General features: G+C 42.7%; 1 protein-coding gene across 2 annotated transcripts in view; it reads right to left on the bottom strand.

Moving 5' to 3' along the window:
- NAV3 (neuron navigator 3) overlaps nt 1-13781 on the bottom strand; it is a 1035010-nt gene that overhangs the window by 119205 nt on the left and 902024 nt on the right. For both annotated transcript variants that reach the window (XM_086919576.1, XM_086919578.1), the window contains 2 exons: nt 11468-11565; nt 11174-11269 (listed from right to left, as the gene is read on the bottom strand). In XM_086919576.1, the coding sequence (XP_086775702.1) occupies nt 11174-11269; nt 11468-11565 (194 nt within the window). The remainder of the gene's footprint in view (nt 1-11173; nt 11270-11467; nt 11566-13781) is intronic.

Here is a 13781-nt window from a genome sequence, read left to right as displayed (position 1 = left end):
AATTTCTACAGGGGATAAACGATAATTTATCTTGACCCCGCTCTATGTCCATTTCTATATTATGTCACTCAATAATATTTTTATTTTAATAATTATTTCTGTGCAGGTTGGGACTAATGGAAAGAGACCTAGCCACTGAACGAAGGATTTATTGAATATAAGGACTCAAAAAGAGCAGATGCAGGTATGACACCCAGAGGATAAAAACATTTGGTAAAAGAGGGGGTAGAATAGATGGCTAACCCCAAGTATGTCCTAAATCCCTTTGAGTAAAAGAAAACATCTTATAAGAATAGGAAGAGGGTGTATAAAAGACCCTTGAAATTAGATAACAATGAGATATATGTTTTTAGGTCATGATTAATTGGAACGGACCGACTATGGAAGGGACCACAGAATATTAACTGACCCAACCAGATGACATCCTACACATTAAATAGCATCAACACGTATAGGAATGATTGAAGAAAATACACAAGGGAAGTATTAGAGAAGTATAAGATACAGCTCCAACAATGCATGCGACATAACTATGCCCCGTGCACCCAAGGAATGAATGAAAGAACTTAACTAATAATAAAAAGGGAGGGGGACTAGTATAAATTCCAGGTTATGAATAGTACAACCACAAAAGAGTCAAAATGTTGGGATAAATAAATAAAAAAAGATGTAATGTGAATATGAAATCATAATGAAGATTGCATTGTAACACTGGCTTCTTCTATTCACAGATCTATGTGCTAATAAAATAAACGTTGCCCTGAGGAAGGTGGGGCCTAAAGTGCCAGCCATCGAAACGTGTCGCCAACCTTTAGTTATTTTTAAATTTATGCTTTTAACTTTATGAAACTATGTGCATTACTGTATAAATGTTTTTGATTAAGCATTAGGCACTGTATTAAGTAACAGAAAAAACTTTTTATGGGTATGAATTCATGTGTTTTTAAACCTGTGCAACTGAATAAATTATGTAATATTTTTACCTACACAATATTTTGTATTTGTGGTTCTACTATTGCTGGGAAACTGGATACAAGCCAGTTTTTGACTGAAAGAATCAGGAGTATAAGGATAGGTGATTGACTAGGAGTTGAGTGGTTGTGTGATATCCCCGTTCTAAGTTATAACCCAGGGAACAACTTTGATTTTTAGAATTTACTCTACCCAGTTCCTGTGGGTCCAGAGGGTACTCGCTTTCATTTAAGATTCTATAAGATATTAAAACACGATACCAGGGGCTAATCCAGTCCCGTCTTGACTCGAACAACGCCCTATACATGGGTGCACCTGAGTTTACACTCCGGAAATTACAGGTTGTCCAAAACTGTGCAGCACGTTCCCTGCTGGAAATCCCGCGCACTCAGTCTGCTAAACCTGCTCTGAGAAGCCTCCACTGGCTGCCAGTGAGGCAGAGAATAGCCTTCAAAGCACTATGTCTGGCGCATTGCACCTTCTGGAACACAAGCCCAGCGATCAACAGAAATCTTGTCACCCCCTATCACCCCAACAGGAACCTGCGATCAAAGGAGGCTTTCCTGGCCGTCATTCCCAGAGTAAAGCGAGCCAGAGCTGGGGGAAGACTGTTCTCGCTGAACACCGCCAAGCTCTGGAACGACCTTCCCCTTTCACTCCGGTCTAACTCAGATCTCCTCTCATTCCGCAAACACCTAAAAACATGGCTGTTTGACAAATCCTCTGCACCCTAGCACCCCCTCCGCCACTATTCTGGTCAGCTCAGCGCTTGGACGCCCACGGGCAGCAATCGCGCTCTACAAATACTGTTACAATTACAATTACAATTACAATTGTTTTTGCTGTTTCGCGCTTCCTAAATGGCATGTGGCATAAGCGCCTTTTTCTGACAAATCTATGGAAGCCTATACAACGAAGATATCTGCTCCATCCATTAATTCTTTTTTTTAACTAATAATCTTTAATGAATTGTACAGTCGTATTCTACCCGATTTTAGGATAATGGCTAGCCACTATTTTCATACTGTAACATATGTAGAAATATGATTGTATTGTCTGTCGTTATCTAATTTTTATTCTTCTTTTTATGTTTTTATGATTGTAATAATGTACTTTTATGGCCCAAGTGGCCGAAATAAAGTTATTAAATGAACTGAACTGAACTGATTACTAAAAGACTGATTTTACGCCTGGCAGTTGTTTGTAGATTGCTATCCTTCAAATAAACTAAGTGAATGCCTGGTCGCATTGGGGGGGTCTTCTGGATTTAGCCAGAATCCAGAGGATCTTGAAGTATTTATAGCGCCTACTACCCCTGACAAGGTGTTCCATTTCTGGCAGGTCAGGGGTTGCTTGATTTGTAAAACTGTCATCCAGGTTGACCTTAAACAGACACATTCTCCTCAAAGTACTATTATAAACTTTGAACATTTAGCAAGGTTGAGAGCATAGAGATAAGGACAGTCATCTGTGTAGTAACTGAATGGAATTAAGGCCACCAGCATATATGCATACACATAAAGTTGAGTTTTTCTGCTAAAGTCACTCGTATCCAATCACTGGGTTAATTTAAGAGATATCACATGCAGCTTGATCCCATCCAAGGGTGTCACAGGAGTGACATCATTTGAACATGTGGTGATTAGGAGACATTAGCAGATTTTTCTGAATATATTTAGGATGTAGAAACAGGATGAGTTGATCGCGTAGATTGGGCATGCCATCAAGGGTTGGTTGCCCACCACCATGTCCAGGTTCTTGGCTTGATTGGCCAGCCAGGGTGTTGGTCCAAGATTTCCTGGCCACTGGAATAAATTCCAAGTAGACATTTTCGTGCTGAGTTATATCTCTTCTGCTTTTTAGGTCGAGCCTTCATAGCGCATGCGCTGCAAAGGAAAACGACCTTTTCCTAGCGCTTTGGCTTTTCAGCCAAGCACGTGCACACATTCCATTGCCTTCAACGACAACACGTGAATTTCGGAGATTCACTCGTGGGAGCGCGCGGCCCATCTGGTCTCAATTATCGCTCCCGCGAGTGAACCCCTGCTGCCGCGCGTAGCAAGGAAGGTTGTCCAGGCTTAACACTGGCCCCTGTGGTGCGGGCGGGGGTAAGCTTTCGTGGGACCCCCGAGCACAAGGTTTCCTCGGGGGTCCCTCGTCACATTCTGAAGGGACGCGCGTCCATTTTGCGTGGGGGAAATGGGATGTTGGTATTTGAATGGTCGATATTTTTTGCAGTCTGTCTAATTTTGAGTCTGTCTATTTGCAAATGATGTTGTTGCAGTCAGTACCCACACAGGAGGCTGTGGGGATACCGTGCGGGCATACTAGTTTCACGTGCTGCTGGCACGTGCTGCTTTGGTGATGGGCTGATACGGGTTGACACACACACACACTGTATTCCCGCAATACATATTCATTGTCAGCATAGCCCTAAGCGGTTCACGTTAGTTTCTGTGCTCACACCGTGATAACTTACCTTACCGCTGCATGTCTTGCGCACGCCCTGCTGCATCCTCGGTGCTTTTATTTCTTTTTTGCAGTGTTATATAGCGCAAACTCAACACAATGGTTTCTGGGCACTTTACTTGAGCACCAGTTGCGTTAAAGAGGGGCACAATCAATTTTAGCACGGGGACATTAAGTGATTTTCCCAGAATCACAGGATGAGTGAGCCTCCTGCCAGACTCCAACCTGGTTCCCCAGCGTCAAAGGCGGTCGCTCCGGCCCTTAAGCCACACATTATCCGTTAGACAGAAGAGTGTCGTATATACCGATGACGACACCGGCCGTGCACTCTAATGGTATATGAAGTCATGGATGTGTGTATCCCAAAGATTATTCCTATCTAGGTATAAAGTCCAAAAACTCCTCCTAGAAGCGCAGTGTGGCCCACTGCGCCCAGACACTCCCAGCCCTCGGAGGCCAGCGATCTTGTTAGATGGCAGAATGACCTCACTGCTGTGTGGCTGTCATGCCCTCTTGTTAGAGACAGGTGATGCCCCCTTGTGACAGTGGTGATCCTTCCCGAGACCATGGTGTCACTTCGGAGCATGTGCCTCCCCCGAGGCCATTTCCCTGACCCTCCTGCTAGACGGCAAGTGCACCATGGATTATTTTAGTCCGTGGTGCTCTAGTGATTTCCAACTTGTAAATAATGAGCCAATTACGGCCCCGTTTTCACTGCTCTTACCACACAGATAAGGAAGAACCTCAAGTACAGGACATGAGATTAGAGCGTATGTAAATAAATACTGTAAAGATTAGTGTGAGAGATGTCTGCCCTGCCTGTCTCCAAAGGGCTCTGAAACTCATTCTTTAAATCAGGCGTTGTGCTTTCGCTCTTCTCTCCTTCCATTGGTTCTTTTTAAAATCTAGCTTACAGACCGCTTTACGTTTGGCCTACCTCTGCAATAAAGACAATTATAAATAAAAAGTACATACTTGGGGAAACTTTAAGTCAAGCCTTTTCATCTGTTGGTCTGTCCAACTGCCATTCACATTCTACCTCTACCCACCACAGCTTGGGCACTTTGGTCCTTGGGCACTGGGTACTTGGGCACTGGGTCAGCCCATTTCTACCAACCATTGCCTCTCTTCCATCGTGATCAGCAGCATTTTCCCTCATCGCATGTGCAAAACGGTCTAAGAAGAAGAGCTCTACAGTGCCAGGGCTGGTGGCCAATACATTACTTTTCTAATTCTTTTGAATTCTTCTCACTACTTTATTCTTCTGCCTTGTGTATTTTAATTATTTCTTCAGTTTACGGTAACTTAAAGCCAATAGTACCTTAGCTTCCGAACAATATTAATCATATTGTCTTTTGAAAATGCAGTTCTCTAAAAATTATATGTGAGGGTGTTCAGTCAGTTAGTTCATCTTTACTTTGGTTTTTTAGACCATAAAAAGCATGTAAAAACATTATAGACAAACAATTAATGACAGTGCTTAACACTTTTTATTATACCTATTCAACATGAGCCACATTGCTCTACAACATAGCCAAAAGTTCTGGCTAAACACATAAGGTCCCAAAGGCGAGACCTATTGGCTATGCCAATGCTGGTTTACTTTGTTAAGTTTCAGACAGTGGGTCCTTACCCAGCTGGCGACTTCAAACATGCATGAGGTGCAGTTGGTCCAGTTGTTGGATGTTTCGTTGGAAAGAGAAATGATGGGGTGAATGCTGTCTGCATAAGAGATGATGTTGATTATGCGGGATCAGACGATGTTAGTGAGTGGTGCCATGTAGGTGATATACATAGTGAGGCTTAAATAATCCTTGCTGTACCCCACATATGAGGTTGGCAGCAGATGAGGTGTAGGGGGCCAAGCTGACTGACTGTGTGAATCAGGTGAGGAAGGAGCAGATGCAATAGAGAACAGGCCCACATATGGTGACTATGTGGAGGTGTTGAATGAGGAAGAGGGTGGAAGATAGGTAAAGTAGGATAAGAGCAGCCTTCCCTTCTCTGTCCGTGATTATTCAGGTGTAGTCTGTGACAGTCTCGATGATGTGTTGGACCTGAATCTGGACTGCGTGGTGTCGAGAAGGTGGTTGTTGTTGTTCAGGTGGTCGACCTGTCGTTTGCTCATTACTTTCTCCAGGACTTAGGGAGGATAGGGCAGCAATGAGATTGGTAGGTAGTTAGCCTTGTCTTAGTATCTGCCTATGGTTTCACCAAGAAGGGGAGCATTGTGACATGTTTCCAAGCATCTGGGAAGGTGGATGTATTGATGGAGTATTTCTGTATCAGATGCAAGACTGTGCGGATGAGGGGATCCTGTTCTTTGGTGAAGATGAAGTGTGGGCAGAAACCCAAAAGAGCTCTTGAGTGAATAGATCGCATGGTCACTGCATATGCCATGGTGATGATGGGCAAGGAGGTCATGACAGTGTCTGGGGAGCTCACCTCATCAGGTAGGAGGGCTGCAATGGTAGATGGGTCCTGCAGGTGGTCAAAATTATTGTATTTGTTGCTGACATATTGAAATGGCTGGAGAGCTGTCTACAAAGGTCCTGAGTTAGTGTGATGGATGTGGAGCTATTTAAAAGCCAGGTGTTCCAGACAGTCACTGGTGATTGAGCACATGACGGAGCAGTGGAGGCTTTCTGTGAAGATAATGACTAGTTCTACTCTGGCTCAGTAGGTTCTATTCTATCTTACAGCCCTGTATCAAGGGGGATGAATGTGGCAATGTAGGGGCCAATGTCAGGCTGAACCAGGTTTCTGTGAGAATGATCAGGTCGGTGAGACATCACGCAGGAGGTTCCACACTCTGATGAGTGAGGATGTGTTTAGGAGGAGTCAGTTCAGGGAGGTCTGAGAGCTGTGTGAAAAGGTGCATCCTGGGTTCAGGGCTTGGAGGGCTGTAGCAGAGGGGTATTTGAAAGTGTGGTCAGTGGGTGCGTTGAAGACCAGGAGTGAGGTGGGTGGGTAGGCGCAGCTTGGCTTGCCTTGGCATGTTAGCCATATTTGCCTTGGTGTGCCAGCAGGGCATCCACACTGCAGTCTGCATTAAGTATGAGCAGGAAGGGGGGGTTCTGGGAGGGGTGGACAGGGCTAGAGTAAGTGGTGGGAGCGGTGGAAAAGCAGATGAGAGTGCATCACAGGAAAAGGGATGGAAAGGCCACAGAGCCCAAAAGCAGTGGAAAAGGCTGAGAATAGGAGGCTGAAAGGAGACAGAGAAAGCTGTCAGAACAGCAGAATAAGCATGCTGAAGTGTGTGGAAAAGCTGACAAAGAGGCACAAAGCATAAGAGATGAGCAAGAGTGGGAGGCAAAAACGAGAGAGGGTGAACGTTGCTAAAGAGGCAAAAGAGAGCTATGAGGAAAAAGCAAAAGAGGTGAAAAGGTTAGGCTACCAGACAGAGACGAGATGGAGGAGAGACCAGGAGCTCTAGTCTGGAAGCCTAAGAACATCACAGACAGTGCCTGCTGAATGGCTATTCTGCGCTATGACTGCCATGAAGTAGGAGCAGGCTGGGAGAGGAGTTCTCAGGGTGGTGGGGGGAATGGTAGGAAAGTGGGTGAGAGCGTGGCATGCTGATTAGGTAGAAAGATTCAGGGGGATGGTGCGAAAACAGTAAAAAGGCTGAGAACAATAGGGAAAAAGCAGAGAAAAGAGGGAAAAAGCACAGAGAAGAGAGGTAGAACAGCAGAGAAAGCATGCAGGAGTGGGCGGAAAAACAGGCAAAGAGGCAAAAAGGCTGAGCAAGATTGAGAGTGCAGAGTGCAAAGAGTGAGGAAAAATAGGCAAAAAGGAACAAAAAGCAAAAGCTTAGTGCATGAGTGAGAGTGCAAAGGTTAAGAGGAAAACAGGCAAAGGGGCAAAAATCTAAAAATCTGAGTGAGATTGGAAAGCGTGAAAAGAAAAGGGCAGAGGCAAAAACGAGACAGAAATAAAAAGCAGACTAAGAGGAAAAAGAGAGCTAAGATGAAAAGAAAAAAGAGCTGAAAAAGGAGCAATATTATGCAGAAGGGATGCCGGAGAAGAATGCTAGTAGCTTCAGGACTGCATTGGAGCTGGGTCCGAGAGTGCCAGGCCTTCTTGGAGGAGTCGGCACAAGTAGGTGGGGAGGCAGAGCCAGGCAGTGCCTACTTTAGCTTCCCTGCCAGATGCCCTTAAGCTCCAAAGCAACAATCGAATGGTCTTGTTATCTATCCCCTCCGTATGCATTTGAGAAAGCAGAAAGCTGTCCCTTTTATAATTGCAATGGAGCAGCTGTCAGATGCTTGTTTTTTTATTTACCACGCCCAAATTCAGAAGGATTAGGACCGAAGGCATCTCCTGGTATTCCTTTTGCAGCAGAGAACTATGAAAGCTGAATGATTGCCTATTCAACATTTAAGGGGCTAGGAAACCTCCACAGCTGAACCAAATTAAAAGTCTGAGGGGATCTGGAATCCCATAAACCTTTCCTCCCACACAGCAGAAAGAAATTAAACCCAGTGTGTGGAGTTAAATGCCCTACAGAGCTGCATACAAAATAAAATAAAGCAAAATAAACTCCAGGATTTGAACTTAGAGGAGAGCACCTAAACTCAAGATCGTACCCATTTTAAGAAGATCATGATCATTTTAAAATGGCAGTAAATTAAAAAACAGAGTTCCAAAGTTGCACTGATGAGATGAGGATTGGAGCACATGTTTTTGGGAATGTCTCACACTATGCACAGTGCCTGCTGTACACAGCCAAAAGCCCCACACAGTGGCTTTGGAGTACAAAGATGAGAAACAGCACTAGGTTAAAGTCTTGTCCCACTGGCTGCTGTGCATGTCCAAAATTTGAGCCTGGCGGCTTTAATGTGCTATGACGAGATGAGGTTTGTGTGCATAATCTGCATCCTGTGGCTAGTGACCACTATGAATTTTCATAGCAAACTGTAGTTGGCTCATGGATACAGTGACTCAATCCAGGATGTTGTAACCATCCTATCTTTCACCTAGTCTCTGTTGCTAATGGACTGAGGCGATACTAAGAACGACAAAGTTCACACTCGTCGGGTATGAGCACACCAGGACTGCATGGAGTGAATGCTCAGGAAACACAACCTGCCTCCAGTGGCAGATGTGCATATATTAGAGGTGTAAGCTGTGGGTTCAGAGGCGGGAGACATGGTGCAGAACATGTTCACCTAGTGTCTGGTGCTAATGGACTAAGGTGATACCGACAACAACAAAGTTCTAACTCGTCGGGTACGAGCAGGGCTTTAAGTGGGATGAAAAAACTGGGAGTCTCTCAAAGGGGCATGGCCAATGTAATTAAGGACGTGGCTTAAAAACACATAAGCTAAAAATCTGTGCTCAGCAGAGTGTGCTGCCCGACTTGTATTTTACTGCTTCGGTCCTTGCATCCAGATATGATTCAACAAGTAACATCACACCTACAAGTCATGACTATTGGCTTTGCCATTGGTTGTTAGTTGCATAATATAAATAAGAAGCAAATATGTCTTGTTTACAGTCAGAGCCCGTATAGGGCATGTCACCATGCGTTGACGTGGGGCGGGGGAGGGGCAGGCTGGGGGGTTGTAAAATGCGGCTAACGGACGATTTCAGGTAAGTAACAAATTTTGTTGCGAGCGCTACATCACATTTGGTGATGCAGCACGCACAACAAAATTCGTTTTTTTATTTCATTTACTCACCTGAAATTGTCCATTTGCCGCATTTTGCAACCCCCCACCCCACCCCTCCACCGCCTCATGTCACCTCCCGGTGGCACACCCTATACGGGCCGAGGCTGCTTGTATATAATATTGAAAAAGCATCCACTTAATTCCCTGGTGACACCATGACGATGTTGCTGCTCCTGAGTTTCAAAAAGAGAAGGGAAATCCAGAGAAAATGACTCTCTTTAAAGGATTTCCCTTCTCCAAAACGGCTCACCTGGCATGACGTCATGCCGTAACTTCTCCACTAGTGAGAAGTGAGCAGGGTGAGGACATGCACATCGATGTGCCTGCGTCACTGCAGTCCGGAAAAAAATGGACCGCCAGGGCACAAAACAGAGCCCGATAGAGACCCGTTCAAGGCCTCCTTTAAAGAACTGCCGGTACTCAGTACCAGCGAGACCCGGCCCACCTAAAGTAATGGGAATGAGCACAACAGGACTGCATGGAGTGAATGCTCAGGAGCAACAACCTGTCTCCAGTGGCAATTGTGCATATATCAGAGCTGTAAGCGGTGTGTTCAAAGGCGGGAGACATGGTGCTGAACATGTCCACCTAGTCTCTGTTGCTAATGAACTAAGGTGATACAACAACGAAGTTCACGCTCACCCGGTACAAGCACAACAGGACTGCATGGAGTGAATGATCAGTAGCAACAACCTGCCTCCAGCAGCACCTGTGCATATGTCAAAGACGTGAGCAGCGGGTTCGGAGGCTGGAGACATGGTGCAGAACCTGACCAGGGCAGATATCTTGGTCACAGGCCATTCAAAGCGCGGTCTGCAAAGCTGAATTATTGTATATAACTCCTCCAATTTCAGTTGATGAAAAGTAATTTAAAATCAAATTAAAGCAGATGTGGGGAACTTTCGTATAGCATCTATAAAAAAATATGTTTAAACTTGTGCCGTTTTTCATTTGTCCCTGACATTGTGTGGTACCAGAATATCATTTTTCGAATATCTTTTGACATAAATGTCTTACCCTAATTAATGTTCACAAACAACATCTAAGTCAGACCGTATTTCTAAGAATTATATGTCGAAATATAGCCAATGACATAAACTTAATTACATTCCCACCACGAAGCGTGAACGATCAAATGCTTATGCAAATAGATTTGGTTTGAACAGGTCCTCTCAGAATGGAAGAAGTCAATTATAAAAAACCTGTCAACTAACTCACAGTGATCAGCTGTTTGTTCTTGGACAACACCATGGTGTTGAAAAGATATGAGGGAATAATACCATGCTAAAATTAATTGGTAAATTGATCATATTCCTGCATCCTTCCTCAAGAAGCATAATTTCTCACCACAATATTGTCATTATTATAAAACGATGCAGGCTGATAATGAATGGGCAGCGAACAAACAACGGCATCGGAGATGTTGAGAATTAAATTTGCTTTCCTGATCATTGGGAGTATTCAGAGCTCAAACACTGCCCAATCGTTGTCCACGATTCCACAGGAAGAACATATAGCACCCTGATATGTAGAGTGCGCACACTTTACTCCAGAGTGAGTGCCATTGAAAATGTTTGCATCCAGTGCTAGTTCTTGACTAGACAGTAACCTCTAACATTTATCTGTGGTATTACACACTTCAAAAGGCTTTCAATCGGGTAGGCGGTTTGTAAATGTGTGGAGGAAGGGTTCCAACTGGCACTAGCATCCTTAAGAGTCTCTGAGGGTAAAATTTATGTTCACACTCCAAAGGGTGAGACACTCACGAGAAAATGTATTATAGTCATAAGAAAAAAAATCTAAGGTTATGCACTCACATACAAAATGATCACGAGTTACTGGTGCCAATAACAGTTAAAAGAGAAAACTGTATGAGTTTTTAACTGTAGGAAACGTAGAAAATACAGTGAACTAGGGATAAAAATAATCAGGACCTGCACAAGTGTACAGTATCGTAATAAAACCTAAGCACAACATTACATTTTATATGGGTGTGTCATCTTTGTGCAGCTCATTCTGCTTCACAAAGTGTTTCAGTTTTTCCCAATAAAGCTTACCTTAAATAAGCGTCTGATCACGCCGTCAAGAACATCCCATTTTGTTTTTCCGCTGACCCCAATGGATCCTATCAGGTAAGTCCTACTCTTGGGATCCTTGAGTCAGAAAAACACATATTGCGATATAAGAATACTAATTAACTCTATCCATTAGCATCACATCGACATCTTACAGATTATACTGAAAATGTATATATATATATATATATATATATATATATATATATATATATATATATATATATATATATATATATTACAACATATTAAAGCATGTAGCATTATTTGAGTTACCTTCATCCGACTGTAGCCTTTGTTTACGGAGACAACAATCCTAACACTGCGCCCCTCTTTGTGTAGGGTTCCATCGCTTATATCATCTAGTAAAATATCTAGAAGGAAAAACCAGCAATGCCAATAAGTTAGTTCAGGTTAGATCTATGATGAACATCTTCAAAGCAATGTGGGTTCCAACTCTGCATGTCTAGTACACAAGTGTCAGCATGTCTGTTTTAAATGTTGTGTGTCTATTTTTTCTATGCCTGGGAGTAATTTTAACTACACTGGAGTAATCTGAGTCATGTCAGTAATTACGCGTTACTCGATGATGCGGAATTTTCAAGGATTTCCCCACGACACCCATTTGCATAATTAAGAGTAATCTGGTGAGAAAATAAGTACAGAAATAATGATAGTAGGGTGCATTAGAGGATGTCCCCATTGCTGTACATGTTGATTTGCAATCTAGCACTATTTCCTTAGCACAATGCATTCTCACATCCATTTTGAACAAAAGGGTGCATTTTGTGCTAAGAAAAAAGCGGTAAATGCTGGGAGTAAGTTGGGCTGCTATTCATGTACTATTGCATTTAGCGCTATTCCTTAGAGCAAAATGTATCCAAGCATCCATCCAAATAGCACTAAATTTCATATTTCTCTTCTCGTGTACTTAAGCAGAACCTCACATGCTTTTTGCAGTCATACAGCAAATAATGCAAATTATGCCTACATCTAATTTTTTCACACATACATCCCAATATTCTTTATTTTATATAATATATCCAGATACACGGCATGTTTATTTTTTGTTGTGGGATTATTAGCATGACATAGTGCTTGCATTATTCTGCCACTCCAGAATTTAGATGCATTACTAGGTAAAGATTTAATAAACCGTTTTCGGGTGTACATTAGTCAACAAAAGATCCATCTAGCCTTTCTCCTTGAATAACCAGAATACAGTTCTACCTTCTACGACTCCTCTATACGTCCAACAATAGGTACAGAATCCTAGAAAAAAATGGCACTAATAGGTTTCCATTTGTATAACTTGCACATATTTACATTACATTGAGGAAAAGTAGAACCGAGTTGGTGGACTTAAAAGTGCAATATATATAGAAGTGCTAACTATAACATGATTTGGCAAAGCCAATAGGTCTGGCTTTGGCGCAAGACTTTTGGCTTTGTAAATACTTGCTTTTAAATTTTTGGGGAATATTTTGTGGCTGGGGCAGCTGCTGGGCTCCCGCCAACCTAAAAACAAAAAAAATTGCTAGTTAAAAGCACAACTATTTTTTTGGTGAGAAAAAAAAACACACACATTGTCATAGTAGTCCCTGGCGCTGAAAGGAACTACTTTGTGTGTGTATGTGCTGTTTGCTAACGAACCAAATATTGTCATTCACAGTGAAAGTTCCAAATGGCTGTAGTGGGTGTCCAATTGCCCCATGCTGAATGCTGCAGGAGGAGAAAGAAAAATATGAGTGGTACAATAACAAACCAATGGCTGAAGGGGACTGGCTGAAAATGCCAACATCTAATTTAGTATAACTAGATGGTTTGGTCTGAGGTAGACCTAAAAAAAGAAGGTGTTCCAGTACAGGTCAAAGGCCGTGGGACTCAACCGAGCTGATTTTTTTTGCCTCTGACTGCTTGCAAACATGGACCTCTGTATGCATATGCGGTAGAATGATAATAACTTCCCAAATAAGGCTAATCAGTTCCCATGTAGTATGGAGGGGAGAGAATACAGCTATTAGAACTAAGGGAAATCTGTAGCGGACTCAGCCTTAGTTTTTAATGAGAGTTCGTGATTTGTTCATGTGCTCTACATTTTCCTACACATATCTCTCAATCATGGTCACCCCACCAGGACACAGGAAGGAGGCCAGAGACGAAAACCAGTTAACATCGAACCTTTGCACTTTCAAAGGTACCCCGCTCATTTATGTGATTCATTTATAATAATGATAAACGTCTGGCTTGGACTTTGCTGAACTTTATGAAGCCAGATAGACACACTTACATTTGAACACAAATATAAGTTATCAGAAACAATAGTGGACCACACATGAGCAATCACAATTAGTTTAAAATAATGCACCCAATTCTTTCAAACATTTAATTATTAAATATGTTAAACCTAATTCAAGGCACTAGTAAATGAAGTAGCAGCATGAGAAATGTGCAAACTAATCTAGTAACTTGTTACTCGTAATCTAGTAAATTTACAATCTTAAATCTAGTAAATTAACAATATTATATCTCCCAGGACTTAAAATAAAAACGGCCAATCACAAGTCACATTTCGAAGATGAATCGCTTG

This window comes from Lissotriton vulgaris, chromosome 1_1 (genome assembly GCF_964263255.1).
Source record: "Lissotriton vulgaris chromosome 1_1, aLisVul1.2, whole genome shotgun sequence".
Classification (NCBI taxonomy): Eukaryota; Metazoa; Chordata; class Amphibia; order Caudata; family Salamandridae; genus Lissotriton; species Lissotriton vulgaris.
This window is presented reverse-complemented; position numbering and strand designations above follow the sequence as displayed.